General features: G+C 40.3%; 1 protein-coding gene across 1 annotated transcript in view; it reads left to right on the top strand.

Annotated features, from left to right (window-relative positions):
* SND1 (staphylococcal nuclease and tudor domain containing 1) overlaps positions 1–19,539 on the top strand; it is a 459,312-nt gene that overhangs the window by 34,351 nt on the left and 405,422 nt on the right. Inside the window, exons 4-9 of the mRNA XM_079786100.1 lie at positions 5,733–5,811; positions 8,479–8,639; positions 9,368–9,459; positions 10,084–10,242; positions 11,473–11,579; positions 14,721–14,811. Of these exons, the coding sequence (XP_079642226.1) occupies positions 5,733–5,811; positions 8,479–8,639; positions 9,368–9,459; positions 10,084–10,242; positions 11,473–11,579; positions 14,721–14,811 (689 nt within the window). The remainder of the gene's footprint in view (positions 1–5,732; positions 5,812–8,478; positions 8,640–9,367; positions 9,460–10,083; positions 10,243–11,472; positions 11,580–14,720; positions 14,812–19,539) is intronic.

Below are 19,539 nucleotides of genomic sequence, written 5' to 3'. Positions count from 1 at the left end.
AACTTAATTTTTACAATATCCTGTTATACATAATCCTATATAATAAAAGGCTAATATGCAAATAGACTGAATGGCAGAATTACCAGTCGCTATGATGTGCATTGACCACCGGGGGAGGGGGAGCAGACGCTCAATGCTGGAGCTGCCCCCTGGTGGTCAGTGCACTCCCACAGGGCTAACGCTGGCAAGTGCAGTGGCGGTGGTGGGAGCCTCTCCCGCCTCCCTGGCAGCACTAAGGGTGTTCAACTGACAGTTTAGGCTTAGGCTGGTAGTCGGACATCCCCTGAGAGTTCCTGGACTGCACAAGGGGCTCAGGCCGGGCTGAGGGGACACCCCCCCCCCCCAGTGCACGATTTCGTGCACCAGGCCTCTAGTTATTAATAACGAACTACAACGTTCGCTAATGACTGATTACTATAATTGTGTTACATTCATTTCTCTTACGCACCTGCGCACCATTTCTCTCCACTACAGCTAGCAGCGAATATTTTAGCAGCTGATTGCCACGTCATTAGTCTTGTATGACTTTTTTTGGTGTATGCAACAGGAAATAGTTAGCTTTTGGAGAACAAGAAAAATAGGTTTATTTGCGTTACGCTTATTAATTTGTGCATTTGTTCAGTGTCTGGTAAGTTAATGTTTAAGAAAAAATATTTTTATTAAAATGTTCTATTATTTTATGTCAATGATTACTCATTTATTTCAGCCCTTTGTATTTAGCATGTCTCTATCGAAATAAACCTACGTTTCAATGGAAATTGAAGTTTTTGTTTTTTTGCAGCACACATAAACTTAAACCTTGTTTATTTGGCCCGTGTTAGCCTTAGAGTTGGACATGCTTGTTGTACAGCATAGCATCATTCCCTGTATTTAGGCCCTCAGTGCATAGAACTCAGTGGCTGTGCTTCTAGGTCATAGTGCTAATTGAATTCCTATAGATTTCCAATTACATCTTCTATTCCCTTTATCTATCTTGTGGGTTTTCTTCTGCTCATGAGGACTCTCTTTACTAAAGGAAGATTTGTTTATGGCTTGTGGTTTTTTGTAAGCCACGTGTTTTGCAGTGGGAAAAACACAGGCTTTGGAGTAGTGTACATGAGGGTTAGAATCCTGGCTCTCCTCTCATGGACCTTTACTTAACCTTAACTTTCCTAAGTCCTAGTTACTTCATTTGTAAGTTATTGAGAGAATTTAAAGAGATAGTATATGTAAAGTATCTATCTCTGGAACAGAGTATGTGCTCAGTAAATACATTTGTGTATGTGTGTACACATATGCCGATTGTTTAGCTAGATCAGATGGCTTGTGGATATTAGGTGTTCTGGTCTTTTGGATTAGGTGGAGGGAGAGAAAGATTGTGGAATAGAGTTTGAACAGAAATAGGCCATTGAAATACTTGGTAGAATGTTCTCTGTAAAGCATAAAACAATTGTGTTCATTTGAAATTATTTTGGGTATTTGTTTCTTGTGATTATTTGATAAAATAACCTTCCAGTTGAGCTGCTTTACATAATCTATTTGACTTGGTTAGTTAGTGCTAGAGTAAGCAAGCAGGGTAGAATGACAAGGCTAATATCATCCTCTTAAGATTCTGATTTTAATTGTAAGCTATTAGATAAACAGTATAGGGTATTAGATGGGCATGACCTTGGAGGTGTTTGTCGAATTTACCCAGTAGAGGAACACCACCTTTTCCAGCCTCTCAGACAAATGGCTATCTGCTTCTTGATCGGATGGAAAGTTATAGTAATACTAGAGGCCGGGTGCACAAAATTCGTGCACTGGGGGGGGGGTGGGGGGGAGGTCCCTCAGCCCAGCCTGCACCCTCTCCAATCTGGGACCCCTCGGGGGATGTCTGACTGCTGGTTAGTCAGATAGCCCTCTCACAATCTGGGACTGCTGGCTCCTAACCACTCGCCTGCCTGATTGCCCCTAACCACTTCTGCCTGCCAGACTGATCACCCCCCTAACCACTCCCCTGCCAGCCAGATCGGTGCCTAACTGTGCCCCTGCCGGCCTGATTGCCCCCAACTGCCCTCCTCTGCTGGCCTGATCACCCCCAACTGCCCTCCCCTGCTGGCCTGGTTGCCCCTAACTGCCCTTCCCTGCTGGCCTGGTCACCCCTAAATGCCCTCCCCTGTAGGCCTGGTTGCCCCCAACTGCCCTCCCCTGCCGGCCTGGTCACCCCTAAATGCCCTCCCCTGCCGGCCTGGTCACCCCTAAATGCCCTCCCCTGTAGGCCTGGTTGCCCCCAACTGCCCTCCCCTGCCGGCCTGGTCACCCCTAAATGCCCTCGCCTGCTGGCCTGGTCTCCCTAACTGCCCTTCCCTGCAGGCCTGGTTGTCCCAACTGCCCTCCCCTGCAGGCCTGGTTGTCCCAACTGCCCTCCCCTGCAGGCCTGGTCCCCCCCAACTGCCCTCCTCTGCAGGCCTGGTCACCCCTAAATGCCCTCCCCGCCGGCCTGGTCACCTCTAACTGCCCTCCCCTGCTGGCCCAGTTGCTCCCAACTGCCCTCCCCTGCCGGCCTGGTCGCCCCCAACTGCCCTCCCTTGCCGGCCTGGTAGCCCCTAACTGCCGTCCTCTGCCGGCCTGGTTCCCCCCAACTGCCCTCCCTTGCCGGCCTGGTTGCCCCTAACTGCCAGCCATCTTGTGGTGGCCATCTTTCCACATGGGGCGGCCATCTTGTGCGAGGGCGTGAGGGTCAATTTGCTCTTTATTATATAGGATATGGAATCTTTTCAAAAAGAGAAATAGACAGATTTGCTTTTTACACATAATTCAAGTAATACACTAGGAAATAAAACACATAAGCATTATTGTTGGATGGCTACTGGTTAGAAATTCTGAATGTAATACAAGTAGAAGTACACTGTCTTCAAAATGCAGTTGTTCAAGGATCTCATACCTAAAATAATTTCAGTTTAATAACAGCTGGTCATTCTTCTGTTATTCTGAAAGAGACCTCACTGTGGGCACAGATATATCTAAGAGTTCATTTAAATAACCCTCATCTTCAACTAAAATGGTCTGTTTATGTTAAGAGACTCTGACACTTAAAAATAACCTTTAATGTTATTTTTAAATTTTTTTCTTTATTGATTAAGATATTACATATGTGTCCTATCCCCTCATTGCCCCCTTATCCTTCAATGTTACTTTTTAAAAGTTTATTTTTTAAATTGACCCAAATTATAAACTGGATATAGTTTAGTAGTTAACACATTAATGTTTAGAATAAAACCTAGCACATAGGATTTGATCATTAAATAGGTACTGAAAGAATGATTGAAAATTACCTACATCTTTGAGTTTTAAAGGTTTATTAAATGGCTTAAAGTTTAATATTTTCTTTTCTTTTTTTTTTTTTTTAATTGATTTTTCACAGAAAGGAAGGGAGAGGGACAGAGAGCTAGAAACATCGATGAGAGAGAAACATCGACCAGCTGCCTCCTGCACACCCGCCACTGGGGATGTGCCCGCAACCAATGTACATGCCCTTGACCGGAATTGAACCCGGGACCCTTCAGTCCGCAGGCCGACGCTCTATCCACTGAGCCAAACCGGTTTCGGCTAAAGTTTAATATTTTCATTCGGATACTTGAGCCAACTCTCAATGCCATTCTCATGAAAGGAAAAAGTGGCTTAGATAATTAATTAGTATTCATATATTTATCCTAGTTTGTGACTACTCACTCTTTTTTGTTTTGTTTTGTTAATCCTCACCTGAGGATATTTTTCCATTGATTTTTTAGAGAGAGTGGAAGGGAGGGTGATAGACAGAGAGAAACATTGATGTGAGGAAGACACATAGATTGGTTCCCTCCTGTGTCCCGACCAGGGTCAGGGATTGAGTCTGCAACCGAGGTATGTGTCCTTGACCAGAATTTAACCTGGGACCCTTCACTCCACTGAGCCAAATCAGCTAGGGTGCTACTCACTCTTTTTATGATAGGGGAGCATGGTAGAATTTAAGAAATTGTAGGTAACCTAGAACTTATTAAAAAAAGAGATGATTAGTCTTCCAACTTTTGGAGAAAATATAGTCACCCACCTACTCATAATGCCATCCTGAATTGTGACTTGATTAGATTCAAAAGTTGATAAGTAATAAAAAAATCAGATGCATCTCTACAGATTTCCTGTTTTCAGTATTCTGCCTACCACATTTTGTTGCTTTCTTTGGGAGGTTGGCCCAGAGAAATGTATTTTTCTCTCTTTGAAGGAGCAATCAGAACTAAATTTTTAGAAGTGGGTCTGCTGACAGGCATTATCAGAGTGCTCTGTGCTAAAAAAGTATCTGTTTGGTGTGCTGTTGATTGGTCTGCTTTTATGGCCAATCACCTTGTTTGTACCCCAGCTTTTTGTTCTTTTCATCCCCGGCCTTTTGGCCCCTTTCTGTTCAACTTTCCCCTTATTTGTTGAATCCTTCCTTTTGACTTTTCATTCTTTGTATTCCTGTTGTTTTGAAAGAACCAATGTAATATTTACTAATGTCAGATAGCTGTGTGTGTCTGGCCTCAGCAGTTACCTCAGTGGAAAGGTTCTTGTGATCCATGCTCAGCCTCAGAACCTGAGCGTCCTTTGTGTAAATATCATTCATCTTAACTTTTCTTGGTAAAAAAAGAGGCTTACAATTTGCCTGGAAGAAATTGGGGCATGCTAATGGCAAGGCATTTAGGCTGGGTTTGGGGGTGCTATGTATATTTGTTTGCTTGCAGAAGTCGGATAGTGTGTCGAATATAAATCTTACAGAATTTTATTCTGTGCTGACATTACCTATCAGCTAGACTGCTGTGTTTCTAGGAGCTTGTTTTCTGCCATATTAAACATTTTTATGTGGTGATTCCCTCAGAGATGGCTTCCTTTATTGTTTTGGCTGACAAGCAGAGATTTAAGAGAATACACAGAACCTAAAATCTTTTTCAATAGCATGGAAATGCAATTAATGGTTTAAGTGCCCAGGTAAAACCTAATTGGGTTGGGTTTTCGTTTACCTTTATTTTTCTTGCCTGCTCTGAAGGCTGCTGTTTGAGAGGTTAGAAATCTCGACACTGTCCCATGCGTCTCTGTGTGAGAGCAGGAGAAAGTCTTTGTCAAACTGCATAGCTTGTCTTGGTGTCCTGTTGGAACAAATAGGACACCCTGAGAGGAATTGGACTTTCTGGTGTAAAATGTAATAGATAATCCTGAACAAATCTGTCTATCTGATTGTATATATAGTATGTTTTTAATTCCTATGTACTGGAATATTTACTGACATTATTGTTTAATTCTCACAAGAACCCCTCTAGGCAGGTACTCTTCTCATTTTATAGAGGAGTAAAGTAATGCTGAGAGACCTTGTCTAAGATATTACGTGGCAGAAGGTGTATTCAGCGCCAGGCCTTCCTCCCTAGGTCAGTGCTCTGTATACACTCCATGGGTGCCGCATGTGTCTTGCTTTCTTGTCAATCTTCCATAGTTATTGAGATTGCCTTTGGCCTGGGAGAGACACAGGAAACTTAGAAACAAAGTCCTGAGAAAAAGATTTATAGACCTTTGGATCTTAGAGATTAGAGATTTTGGGAGAAAAGTTTTTCTCAAAAACACACCACCACATTGCTGCCTTTTCCAATTCTCTAGCAACATCATTCTTCTTGAAGAGCTAAGGATGAAAGTGGATTTCATTTGAGCTCTATTGTCATTGGAGGCAGATTTGAATCTGGTGTTTAATTCTCTTTTTTTCTCCTCAGATACCAATGGGGAAAACATTGCAGAGTCTCTGGTTGCAGAGGGCTTGGCCACCCGGAGAGAAGGCATGAGAGCTAATAAGTAAGTCTTCATCACTCTCTGACCCTCTGACTTCCTTCTAATCCACTGGGAGAGCTGGGGTTGCTCAAGGGAGGTTGGATTGTCAACTCTACCTTGTCTTTGCTGCTTTTTCATTGCTCTCCCCTGACATTAACTGGGTAACCTCTGGTGCTCTCTGGCTTTTAGAACATTCCTGCCCAGGTCTGGATTATTCTGAGCCAGCAGGTCATTCACCATTTGATGTGTATAACTCCTTTAAAAAACAGGCATACAAGGCAGCTTTTAGTCTTCATATCATAAGACTCAACAGGCTATGTCTTAAACCATAGATCAGGGGTGGGGAACATTTTTTCTGCCAAGGGCCATTTGGATATTTATAACATCATTTGAGGGCCATACAAAATTATCAACTTAAAAATGAGCCTGCTTTGGTCAAACATTTAGTTAACTCACCCTTAATGCTTTGGCAGGACCAGATCAAATGATTTTGAGGGCCTTATGTGGCCTGTGGGCTGGATGTCCCCACCCCTGCCATAGATATTCAGTTCCTGAGTATCTATCCATCCATCTCAAAAGATTCATTGAGTACTTACTATGTGCCAGGTTGCGTTCTAGACACTGAGAATAGAGCCATGAGCAAACATACTTAGCTTCTGCTAACATTTTGATGGGGAGACAAGAAACAAATGAACAAATAGATATCATGTGCAAGGAATAAGTGCAATGAAAAATAAAGTGGAGAGAATAAATACCAAGTAGAATTCAAAGCAAAATCTGCTTAGAATTTAAACTAAGGGCTCAATGGTTGTTGTTTTTTTTAAAGTAAGGGAAATTTTAACTCTCTCCAAAGCCTTTGAAGTCTGTTTGGGTCTGTGGATCTGTAGATATTTAATTAATAGTAGGTAAAAATGGATTTGTTTAGCTAAAGGCATTGTGAACTTATTAGAAATGAGTGTCATATATGGAGGCTATATAGTACGTGTCATGTTGTCCTTCACCAGTGTTGGCGCTCAGTAGGATGAATTGCAGCTGGCTTTAATTAACACTTTAGTCTCTGAAAAGTGATAAGCTACATCAGTAATTTGGAGGCCAACGATGGTGTTTAAATCATTAAGTCCTTGCTGTATTATATGACTGTTGTCACTGTAGAATGGCTTTGGATAAATATTTGCATGGACTATACTAATAATGGGGATGAGCAAAGGCAAAAATGCACTTTTTGCATTATTCCCGTCATCTTAGTCTTGGAGCCCAGTCATTCACCATAAACTTCTGTGGTCCTTTCTGACTTCATAGAATCATTTGCTGGGAATTTGTTGAATTAAAACATTTGTCTGAGGTGGTGTTTTTGGAAGCATGCTGAAGTTGTATCTTAAGGACAATTGCTGGCATGATTTTAGGACGTCCCCACCCCTGCCATAGGTATTCAGTTCCAGAGTATTTATCCATCCATCTCAAAAGATTTTAGGAATTCAGTTTGCAACCAGAATGAAGAATTTTTAAAAAGCTCATAGTAGGATTGTAGGATCTCAACAAATAAATCTCCACTGGTGTAACCAATCCTTTTTTTCTTCAAAGTTGTCTTTTTATATATATATATTTATTGATTTCAGAGAGGAAGGGAGAGAGATGGAAATATCAATGATGAGAGGGAATCGTTGATCGGCTGCCTCCTACCTGCCCCACACTGCTGAGTGTGTGCCCTAACCAGGAATTGAACCATGACCTCCTGGTTCATAGGTTGGTGCACAACCATGGAGCCACGCCTGCTGGGCTCCTCAAAGTTGTCTTGACTTAAAATCTCCTTTTCTCCTTTTTAAGGCTTGCTTCTGTCTCTTAAGCTACATTTTTTTTTTCTTTTTTCATTGAATTCTGGATGTGATTTTGGTTCCCTGAGGATATGAATATCTTTTTAGGTGGGGTTAGAAAGGTAGTTAAGACTTCTGGCTTGAGAAATTATAGGCAGGGGTCCCTCCTTAGATAATCCTACTGATTGAGGTGGGAGATTGCATTTATGCCTGCAGCCATCGATGGACCCAGGCATCCAGACTGTGGAAAGGCCATGCAGGTTACTTGTTTTGCTCACACGTGTGTGAGAGAGAAGAGCAGAGCCATTTCTGATTTTGTTTATCTGCTGACTTTCTGGCTGCTCTTGTATATAGTGTGGTTCCCTGCCTGATGAAGGAGGAGTCTTTCCTTTTCAAACTGCTGTTGCTTAGCTGGCCTTAGTAGTTTTGGGGTAACATTATCTGCAATAACAGTATTTGCTCTGCATTCTCCAGCCCTGTTCTGTGGGCAACAGGGAGTAAGGGTGGTTCTTAGTCACTTTCTCTGCACTGTGTCCTGCTGGGCTCTGCCTGGATTTCAGTTCCCGAATCTGGATAGTTAAATGAAGCTGTACCCCCTGGAGCAGCTTCCCTCTGAGCCACCAACTTGTTCTCTTGTAATCACTGATGGAGGCAGTGCTGAGATATGTGTTCTTTGGATCTTCTCATTAAATGCTCTTACGTTTGAATCTGTTGTTGGAACAAATCTTTAATCCTGAAGTTGCACTCATGGTGTTTTTCTGGTTATAGGTTTGGGTCTGAAGCTATTGATCTGAAATAAATGCTTTGGTCTCTTCAAAGGAGACCCTGGCATTTCTGTGGTGAGCTCACTAACCACACATGTTTATTTTTCATGTCCCAGTCCTGAGCAGAACCGGCTTTCGGAGTGTGAGGAACAAGCAAAGGCAGCTAAGAAAGGGATGTGGAGTGACGGGAATGGTTCACATACTATCCGGGACCTCAAGTATACCATTGAGAACCCAAGGCACTTTGTGGACTCACACCACCAGAAGCCTGTTAATGGTGAGGCTGGCGGGCAAAGACAGATGTGACTTGGGGTGATTTCTTTCTATTTTCTCTTAAGCTTCTTGAGATTTATAAAGCCTATTTTGCTTATTTACTATCCACGGGGAATTAAGGGACACAATGGTATTTTGGAAGAAAACTTGATCCAGTTCAGACATACTTTGCAGGGGTTAGTCTTTGCTGGTATAGGGTGGCAAATTGCTGGTATTTTTGCACATTGGGGATCTTCCTGTTTTCTAAAAGATGGCTACTTAAATACCATCCTTGTAACTGAGGTAGAAATGTATATTCTTTATACATCTAAACACACACGCACACACACACACACACAATATAGTTCTGACCCTACTTTGAGACCTTGTTAACACTGACTCAGTAAAATAGAATTATTGCCAATCTGAATTGTTATTAATTATTTTTTAGTGGGCATGTCCTACTAAGATGAGCAACTTACCTTACTGATAACAAAGCTTAGGTATGAGCCATGAGGTCCCAGATGGTTCAGAAGATATGGAAGACACTCCTGATCTGTGTTCCCCAGGAATAGTTGTGGAAGAGTCTGTTGTGTGAATACTCATGATCTGCCAGCGCTTTATCATTTTTCAGAGGGAGGCTTTCCAGAGGGTGTTGGGGAGAGGAACTGTGTTCAATGCAGTTTGATTGGGCATTGTTTATCCCTGGTGTGAGTTTTGCTAATGACTTAAGCTATTTATTTTGTCATGTAGCTATCATCGAACACGTGCGAGACGGCAGTGTGGTCAGGGCCCTGCTCCTCCCAGATTACTACCTGGTTACCGTCATGCTGTCAGGGATCAAGGTCAGACCACTGGACTATGGGGTGGGGTTAGGGTTTGTTGAAGTGTTCAGTCATAGGTAGATTTTTCTACTTGTGGGCTTTGGATCTGCTGTTTCTTCTTAGTATGGACCATTAACATTGGCTAGAGTACTTTAAACTTTGCAGTGGGACAATTCTAATTAGATCAAATAATATTTTTTAAACTTTTAAGTACTCAGGGTCTGTTTGGAGTGGGCTGTGCAGAGAGATTGTTGAAACCCAGCAGTGGAGGATGGGAGGCTCTAAAGTTTGCTGAGTTTGGCTTATCTTAATGTGAAATACACATTTTGATTGGAAAAAAAAAAAATGCCAAGGCTTTAATGCCAGACATTGATGAGTTTTTTCTTGGCAAAGGGTCATTTCCAACTGTGATTAAAATTATTTTCCCCATGATAACTTGAGTTTTATTTGGCTTGCCATGAAGTCTGAGATGATGCTATTTCCAGTTACTTTTCACCAGTATGTTTTGAAAAGTGTTAGAAGACCTGCCCTGAGACTATCCCCAGTGTAGCCTTGTTGGACTGTGCTTTTTGGATGGCTCAGTGTGGCGTGTGTTGAGCACTCAGGTTTAGGCTGCGTTACTCACTCACCTTACTTTTGCTGTAGTGCCCAACTTTTCGACGGGAAGCAGATGGCAGTGAAACACCAGAGCCTTTTGCTGCAGAAGCCAAATTTTTCACCGAGTCTCGACTGCTTCAGAGAGATGTTCAGATCATTCTGGAGAGCTGCCATAACCAGAATGTTCTGGGTACCATCCTTCATCCAGTGAGTGTGCCATGCCGGCTGGACTGTATGGGTTTGTTGCATCTACTGGTTTTTGCAGCATTTGCAAGCGAGATGTCACTTATCTGATAGAATTGGGCAGATCTGTGCAACTTCTCACTTATAGGAAATTAATCTCAAATGTGACTGAATTTACAAGTGGAAGAGGAACAATGCTATCACTTATTTTTCCAAGTGCTGGTCATAGAAGTTCTGCACAGGGAAGGTGGGAGGTTGCCACGTCAATTAGAAGTGGCACTGAAACTTGCACGATAGGATTGGCGAGTTTGCATGTTGGTCTAGAAGTTGCCTATTTGGAGTATCGGTAGAACTATGTCAAGGAAATCTTTCTATGGAAAAATTATGTTGTGTATGCCAGGCCTTATCCAGTTTCTCCCTAACTCGGCTATTGAGCAGGAAATAGACTCTTTATGTTCTGACTATTGGTGAATTGTACCTTATTGTATACTTTGATAGGCGGGTTATTCTTGGACAGAAAATGACCTTGTTTTTTAACACCCAAGTTTGAGTGGACTTTCATTATTATAATCTATATCCAATACAGAGTAAACTGTTACTTATAATTTGGCTAGAGAATTCTTCCTTCATGGCAGTTATGAGGGCTGGGAGGCTTGCTTTGGAATATGCCAAGGTCATGTCTGTTTCTTCTGGAGTGCTAGCTGTCTGCCCGTGCCCTGCCAGATGGCTCTGTGTCATAGCAGAATGTGAGCTGTAATTCATTGGGCAAAATGTAGCTTAAGTTATTCCCTTACTCAGCTCGTTCTTCAGCTTTCCCTTATGAAAAGGGGAGTAAGTGCTGATCTCAGTGAAGGAAATAATAAGGTGTAATCTCCACTAAAGATTAACATCCTCTTCTGCCCACAAGAAGAGCTATTGAAATGTCAATTCCATTCAATGCCACTAACATTTATCCGATTCCTATTAAGTGAGAGTTACTATGCTGGTGTTGTGAGGATATGAAGCCAAGTTTGTGGAGAGGAGTCACAAGATAGCTTGTCAATCTTAGGGCTGGTTTCTTTTTTCTTTTTTTTTTTAGAGCTGGTTTCTTAATGAGGAAACTGGCTCTATGGTTTTATTTTTGGTATTGTTGTTATTTAAACGAACTGCAAATTAGATTGTGACCATTTTAATTGTGTCAGAGGACTAGAGAAATTTATTCACTTGCCATCGAATTTAATCTGTGCCTGCTTTCTCATGTGCCTTGTTTTTCAGAATGGCAACATCACAGAGCTCCTCCTGAAGGAAGGTTTTGCACGCTGTGTGGATTGGTCGATTGCAGTGTACACTAGGGGTGCGGAAAAGCTGAGGGCAGCTGAGAGGTAAGGTCTGTCAGGGAAACCTTCCAGCCAAGGATCTTGTTAAGGATCTTTGGGGAAAGAAATCTAGTGATCTCTCACTCATCTACGCCAGTGTCCGTTTTATTTCAGTAAAGGATTAGGGAAATTACACTATTGCTGGACGTTGGGCGTCATTTAATGCCGGTGGTCTTGATCTCCAGCATCTAGAAGGGTTCAGCAATCTGGAGAAGGGTCTGTGCATAGATTAACTAAGAGTCCAGAGACAAAACATAATTTTGAAAGGCATATGGAGGGGCAGAGGAGCTTGGCTGAAGAAATCAAGTTCTCCTTGTCTCAGGACCCCTTGCTTTTTATTAGCACAATTTGTCCTAAGGCAAGGTGGAGATATACACTTCAAAGGGTAGGGTTTCCATACAGAAGCATTGTCAGATTGAGGAATTGCATTCAGCTGTTCAGGTGTTTGGCCAACAGGAGGCGATAACATGTAGATTAAGATCCCTTGAGCTGTCTGGCAGCAAACAATCAATTTAATGCATCCTTTTCAGGTTTGGGGAAATGCCTTTAGCCATTCCCAACAGGTGACAACATATGTGACTCAGCCCTTGTTGAGTCCCCAAGTTCCATCAACTTTTTGATGAAACTCTTGCAATTATGACATGCTGGAATTGGCTTCCAGCATTACACCAGAGGCTAGGATCTCATAGAAGACTTTTAAGTCTTTAGATTCAGTGGAATTCAATGCTGTATAGTAAGGACCTAGATTTTTACTCAAGACATTATTCTTCACTTGATGTGCTTTTTTAATGTTTTCAGGTCACTTTTTTTCTTTTACAAGCCTCTCCAATTCTGGGTTTTAGGTATTTGGGTTGGAATAAACTTGATGTTCATTTGAGGGCAATGAAATTGCTTACCAGTTAGTCCCAAACAGTAAGGTTAGAGCCAGGGATGTGATGGAAAGATTGAGCCTATGAGCCTAACACAGGACCATTCAGTGCTGTTGTGAGGCCTAGTGCCCTAATTTATTTAAAAGTATGTTTTATTTATAACTGCTAATGCAACTATGAGGTGCTGTTGTCATGTTTTCGGCTAGGTGCAGATGTAAAAATAACTTATTTCGGAAAAAAAGCATAGTGGATATTTCAAAGATTGGGGGTGTAGGTGAGGCTCATTCACTTGGTGGGGTAGATGGAAGGAAATGAAGCAGGTAGCAAGAGTAGATGGATAGAGACGATGGTCTGGGAAGTCCCAGACACCACCGCCTAGGATACATTTAGCAGACTACTGACCACTGATGATGATGTTCCACTCTCCAGGCTTGTATGGCTCATTTCACAATTATAAAATTATATTGGACTCGATAACTTCACATTTTTGCCTTTGAGGCACACAGCTAAGAGATGTGCAAAAACAAGAATTGAATGCCTATAATTTCCTTCCCTTCTCTTAGGTCTTTTACATCCTTCAACACCTGTAAGCAGGAATACTTGCGACCTTTTATAAAAATAGATTTTAATATGGGCATTTGATATGGTATGTCTGACAAAAGTAGATTAAGAAAAACATAATTATTATATACAAGTTGTATTAGTCTTTAATGTTACACAATTACATTCAATTCAAAGATGCAATACTTTTTATCAAGTACAGCATTCCAACTATCTCTGATTAATCTGTAATGCTCATTTTTTTGGTTCAGAAAATCCTGTCAGTCTGTTATTCTAAATTATTATTTTGGTTGATAATTGTTATTGCATTCTTTAAGTTTCTGCCTCTCTCAAGAAAGTGAGTATAATGACAGTAGTATCTACATGTTTTATAACATCTCCAGGAGATTTTATGGTTTTTTCAGAGAATGCTTATCATTATAAAAGAGGTTTAGATCAAGGAACAAAAATCATATTTTGATGACGTGATTACTTGCCTGCATGCTATATTTGACTTGGTTGTGTTGTTGGTAAATCTCTATCAAAGTACTTCATGTATTTTAAAACTACTACAATGTGGCTTTGTCTTTTTCTCATTTTAGCGTTTCTTTAAAAACAGTTGCAATACTGTTTTTGGAATATAGTTCCTTTCCCCTGTACATGTGAAACAGCTGCTCATTGATTTATTTTTTTAAAGCTTTGCACATACTCACTCCATTTACCTTTCTCAGTCTGACTCAAAGAATATCTACTTTAGTACTTGAAAATTTTTCTGCCAACATGATTTTTTTTTACTTTTGTTGTTGTTAATCCTCACCCGAGGATAATTTTTAGAGGAAAGGATGGAGCGGCGGGAGAGAAAGAGAGAGAGAATGGGAGAAACATCAATGTGAGAGAGATACATTGATTGGTTGCCTCCCTAATGCGTCCCAACCTGGGCTGGGGATTGAACTTGCAACCCAGGTATGTGCCCTTGACTGGAAATTGAACCTGTGACCTTTCAGTTTGTGGGCCGGCGCTCTAACCCCTGAGCACACTGGCCAGGGTGATTTTTTTTTTTTTTATAGTTTTTGTTAGTGAATTTCTATTGTAGTTTTGTCCATTTTTCCTATCTTTATATGCACTACAGTGACAATTTTGTTCTTGTTTTCGATGTAAGATTTGGGTAGCTGATAACCTTTTCATAATTCAAATGGAAATTGAGCAGGCCTATTTATTTAAAAAAATATGGGCTGCGGCAAAAGTAGGTTTACAGTTGTGAGTACATGAAACATAGTTTATTCTTGTATTATTTATTATTGTATTCACCATATGAACAACTGTAAACCTACTTTTGCTCCACCTTGTATATTTGTTTGTTTAATATATGTATTCTTCCCATTTAAAAGAACATTTGCTCTGTTTGTCATTCCAGTGCCTAGCACATAGTAGTCACTCAGGAGATGCTGGATAAGCCAAAGAGCTAATTATCAAGGTGGACTTGAACTGTCCATGTTAAAAAAATTGCATATTTAGAGCCAATCTACCATTGATGGGTTTATGGTTTATATATGCATCTTGGATAGTTGCTTATATACTTTTTCTTGTGGCTGTTGTCACACTTTAATCTAATTTGACTGATTGCCTTTCTCCTGGGTGCCTTGGTGGTGGTAGGATCATGTACTCTTTGCTCCCATGGCGAGGGTGGATTCCCTTTGCTGACCTAATCTGTCTGAATGATTTGCATCCTTTTTGTCAGGTTTGCTAAGGAACGCAGGCTGCGAATATGGAGAGACTATGTGGCTCCCACTGCTAACTTGGACCAAAAGGACAAGCAGTTTGTTGCCAAGGTGAGTCATTCTCAGCATCTGAGATGCATAATGATTGTTGTTAGGCTATTGATAATACAGAAATTTGAACAATCAATCGAAAGCCGAAGCATTCTTATTTCAAGGCAAGCCATTGGTGTGTAGAGGTATATGCATGATTGCCCACGTGTGTTTATTGTAGGGGACTTAAACACCATAAGAACTTTAAAATTTGGTTTTGTAAATTTGTGTAACTTCATTAGAAGTTCATATGTTAAAGTTGTGGACGTTGCTATTTTGAAATATCACTTATATTTTAGGGGTTCTTTTTGTCTGCTTAGAAAATGGCATTCTCTTAGATTTCCTATGCCCAAATGTACATGACCTCAAGTTTCTCTTCTGTTTTAGAACTCTCATGGTTTTGGATTTTTTCTAATGTGATGGTTTTTCTTCGAGAGCTCTCCACTGCTGTGTCCTGGAATGGATTTCTTTGATGGAAACTAGAACTACTAAATAGATTATTTGGTTCCAGTAGTGGTGCTGTAAAAGTGTTTTTTCTTGCCCTGGCTGGTGTGTCTCAGTGGTTAGAGTGTTGGCCTATGCACCAAAGGATTGAGGGTTCGATTGCCCATCAAGTACCTGGGTTGCTGGTTAGATCCTCAGCCTCAGTTGGGTGCATTTGGGAGGCAGCCAGTTGATGTCTCATTCCCTCCCTCCCTGTCTTCCTCCTTCCCTCCCTCTAAAAATCATAAAGTGTTTTTTTAGTTATAGGCTTTGGTATCTTGGGCAGGGTGGAGGGGGGTGGGCAGACCTGTTCTCACTTTCCCCAAGTGCTGTAATGTTTTCCAACCTATTTTTACTTTTGGCAGGAAATGCTGGGCACTTTGTCTTTATGGACTAAAAGTGGTTAAATATTCATATCCTCTAACTGAGAGGTGGCTGTCCCAAATATCGCCTAACAGTTTAATATTGAAAGCCACTAGGTGGCACTGTCAGCCTGAAAAATCCTGGAACGATTTATCTTAGAACAGTAAAATTTTAACAAAGTCTCTGAGGAATTGGCTAAATTTCTTCACTTTCTTTTTGTGTGATGCTCACAGGAATAGGTCACAGAGTGCTCAAGTGGTCCCTTTCTGTCTTCTAGTATATGTTTTCCAAGCAGTGGTCGAGTTAACCATAACTACACCTTTTAGTGGACATCAGTGGGAGTAGTTCCTGGTTGATACTCCCTATGCATTTTCCCATTCTGACCCAGACTAGGATGGATCTTGGCTTTCTTGCTGTGTGAGGGCTGTGCTGGCTTGGAAACCTAGACATGGGTGGCTGCTCCACCTAATTGGAACTTACTTGGTTGTGATTATGTTTCCTGTAATCTCTTCTATTTGAAGACTGTAGCTACACAATGAAAGGATGATCATTCACTGAACAAGGGAGGCAGGCATTCCATTTTCACCATCGTCATTTTGAGGGCTTGTGATATTAGTAATGCAGATGAAGGTCCCATTACCATGTACTGTCCCTACCAGCCCCCTTCTCAGTTGTAGAGAAACCTAGAAGATTTTGAGGTTTTGGGCCTTTGATAGTTGGGGAACTAAGGCATTGCTGAAGAAATTCAAAATATTAGGTGACTGAGTCAGTAACTTTGTATTTATCTTCAACCTGACTTTATTGGTAACTAGAAAAGGGAGAGCTGGCTTTAGAAACATTTCCTTCATTTTAAAATTCCAGGATCCCAGGATCCGTTTTGTGTTTTTAGTCTTTTCTGTTTAGTTTTAAAACATGGTGAAGCTTTTTTCATTACAATCAAGTTTTATTCATTACAGTGCCAGGATACAGGAGATTGCTTCTAATAACTATTTAATTGAGGGTTATGATGAATAATCATTTTCCTGGAATATCTTAAATTTAGGTCATTTGGGTATAGGCCTGCTTAGAGAATAGAGAGAAAAATGTGTTTAGGTAGATAAATGGTTTTAAAACTTCCTTGGTTTTTAAAATTTTTCAGCATTATTTCTGTTTTTAAAACAAGAAAAAACATAAAGAGATGGAAAGACACTTATACTAGAAGAAACTACTATGACAGTTTTTTTCTTTTTAACAAAGTTGACAGTCTACCACAGGGGTTGGCAAACTCTGGCCCATGGGCCGAGTTTGTCCCATCACTTGTTTTTGTATGGTCTGCAAGCTAAGAATGGATTTTACATAGAAAAAAAAAAGATTTGTAGCACATGAAAGTTAGATGCAGTAAAAATTCGGGTCATGAATACATTGGAATGTAGCCACATCTGTCTGTTTACATACGTCTGTAGCTGTTTTCGTGATACAGTGGCAGAGGTGATCAGTTGTGAAACCTTATGGCTTGCAAAGCAGAAAATATTTGCTTTCTGACCCTTTACAGAAAAGTTTGTTGACCCTTCATCTATACTTGACCTACTCACAGTGCCTTGATATTAGGAACTTGAGCCAGAATGTAAATCAAGGCATTGCTTCTTTTCATCAAGAAAAGCTTGCTACAGAAAAAATGTCAGCAGTGTCTCAGCAATGTAGTTAATTTATGTTCTGGTACAAGCTCCTTATATCATTGCAGACTGCTAGCTACTTTTGAGTAGTACTGATCTGTAATCTTGGGTATGTAATTTTTATATTTGTAAGCTTTTGTTTTAATAAGACTTTAAAGAACTCTGGTTTATTAAGAAATGAACTAGTCCAATTTTCTTCTCCTTTGAGGCAGCCATTTTAACTCTTGCAATCCCTACCTCTGAATAGAATGTTTATATTGCTCTTTTTCAGTTTTTCAGTGTTAGCTATATCTTCTTTTCTTCACGCCATGAAAGATGAGGATTTAGTTTTTTTACTCATGCACACATACTCATGTGGGTGTGCGTGTAGTTTTACTTAATCCTTCCATTAGGACTTTATCATAATTCTGGTTAAATTAATATTCAAAGTTTGGTGGGGAAATACTAATCACCACTGAGCCATATAGCATATTATGACTACTTTTCATTTCCTGCACTATTTTTTGTTTTACCTAGAGTTAATAATTTTAAAATGTATCTATATTTTGTATATATGGATTAATTTAACCCTCAAGAGTCTACTTGTCTAAACCTTCTCTGAAGGCATTGATTTAGTCTGTTAATTTTATCTTTTTCAACAGTACTTTCCAGGAGCCTTGTGACCTGTACCAATCTGGACTAGTTCTTTTTTCCTGACAGAGCTGTCATAATTGGATTTCTTCACCATTATCCTGGGGTGTGGTTTCTGTTGTTGTTGTATGTGTTTTTTTTTTTTTTTTTTTTTTTTTTGCCTTATTTACCTGGGTTGAAACTATGTTTTGCTGAATTCCATGGCTTATGCTGCCTTTCATTTTTAATTTTAATCCTCACCCCAAAATATGTTTATTTGTTTTATTGATTTTAGAGAAAGAAGTGGGGGTGGGGGGGTGGGGAGAGACACAGAGAGAGAGAGAGACAGAGAGAGACATCAATGTAAGAGAGAAACATGGAACAGTTGCCTCCCATATGTGCCTTGACTAGGGATTGAACCCGCAACCTAGGTATGTGTCCTGGTCAGGAATTGAACCTGCAGCCTTTTGGTGAATGGAACAACCCTCCAACCAACTGAACCACTTGGCCAGGCTCCATGGCTTCTTTTTTACCATTTAATATTTTATTTTAGTGGCACAGATTCTCTACCTTCTTGGGAAAAAAGTGCTTGATAGGTAAAGATTTTGTAACATTTCATGTCTATTTTATAATTACAATTTGATAGTTCATCTGGGTATAGAATTTTGTTGGAAGTTATTTTCCTTTGAAATTATGAAGACATTGCTTCACTGTTATTTAGCTATTAGAGAATTTGTTTTCTTGTTTTTTAGAGGTTTAAAAATCATTCTGATTTCCTTTCTTGGTATGATTTTTTTCTTTCTGCAAGATCTTAGCAAATCCTTTTTTCCCCTGAAATTTTAGTGATGTATTTTGTTTATGTGTGAACTGAGAGCTTTTTTTTTGTTCTCTGAATGTTTTTCTTATTACTATTTTAAAAACAACATCTACTTGTTTCAGAAATGAATATCATATTAGCTTTCTGAGAAAATGATTATAATCTTTTGAAAAATTTCTTCTTGCATAGTCTATGTTCTCCAAGTTGTTTTTAATTCTCTTTGGTTATTTTGGTCCCCTATTTTTCCATATTAGAGACTTTCTTCCTTTTTTGTTTTTTTAGAGGCTTTCTTAAATAAGAGGACTTCTCTTATTTAAGAATGAGGTATTGAACACTGGGTCCAAAGCAGTGGACTTATGTATGGGTGTGCATCTTGAAATCCAGGTGCTTCTCCCCTCCCACCACACCCCCCAATATGTTTTTATTGATTTCAGAGAGAGGAAGGGAAAGGGAGAGAGAGAGAGAAACATCGATGAGAGAGAAACATTGCCTGCTGCACACTTCCTACTGGGGGTTAAGCCCACAACTCGGGCATGTGCCCTGACCGGGAATCGAACCTGTGTCCTCTAAGTGCATGGGATAATGCTCAACCAACTGAGCCACACTGGCCAGGCCCAGGTGCTTCTTAAATAAGCTTTAAACCAATCCTAGTCTTGATGATTGGGGGAAATCTGCAGTATTATTCAGATTGCTATTGTGTTTGTCACCACTGTTTCCATCCATACATCTGCATTCCAGCTTCAAGAGTTTTGTTGCTGTATTCTTTTCTCCCATTAATTTTTGTCCTTTTAAACTATGGCAATAAAATAAAATAAAACTCCTTTA

The sequence above is a fragment of the Cnephaeus nilssonii genome (assembly GCF_951640355.1).
Source record: "Cnephaeus nilssonii genome assembly, chromosome: 12".
NCBI classification, from domain to species: domain Eukaryota; kingdom Metazoa; phylum Chordata; class Mammalia; order Chiroptera; family Vespertilionidae; genus Cnephaeus; species Cnephaeus nilssonii.
Note: the sequence above shows the minus strand (reverse complement) of the source record. Positions and strands in the feature narration are given on the sequence as shown.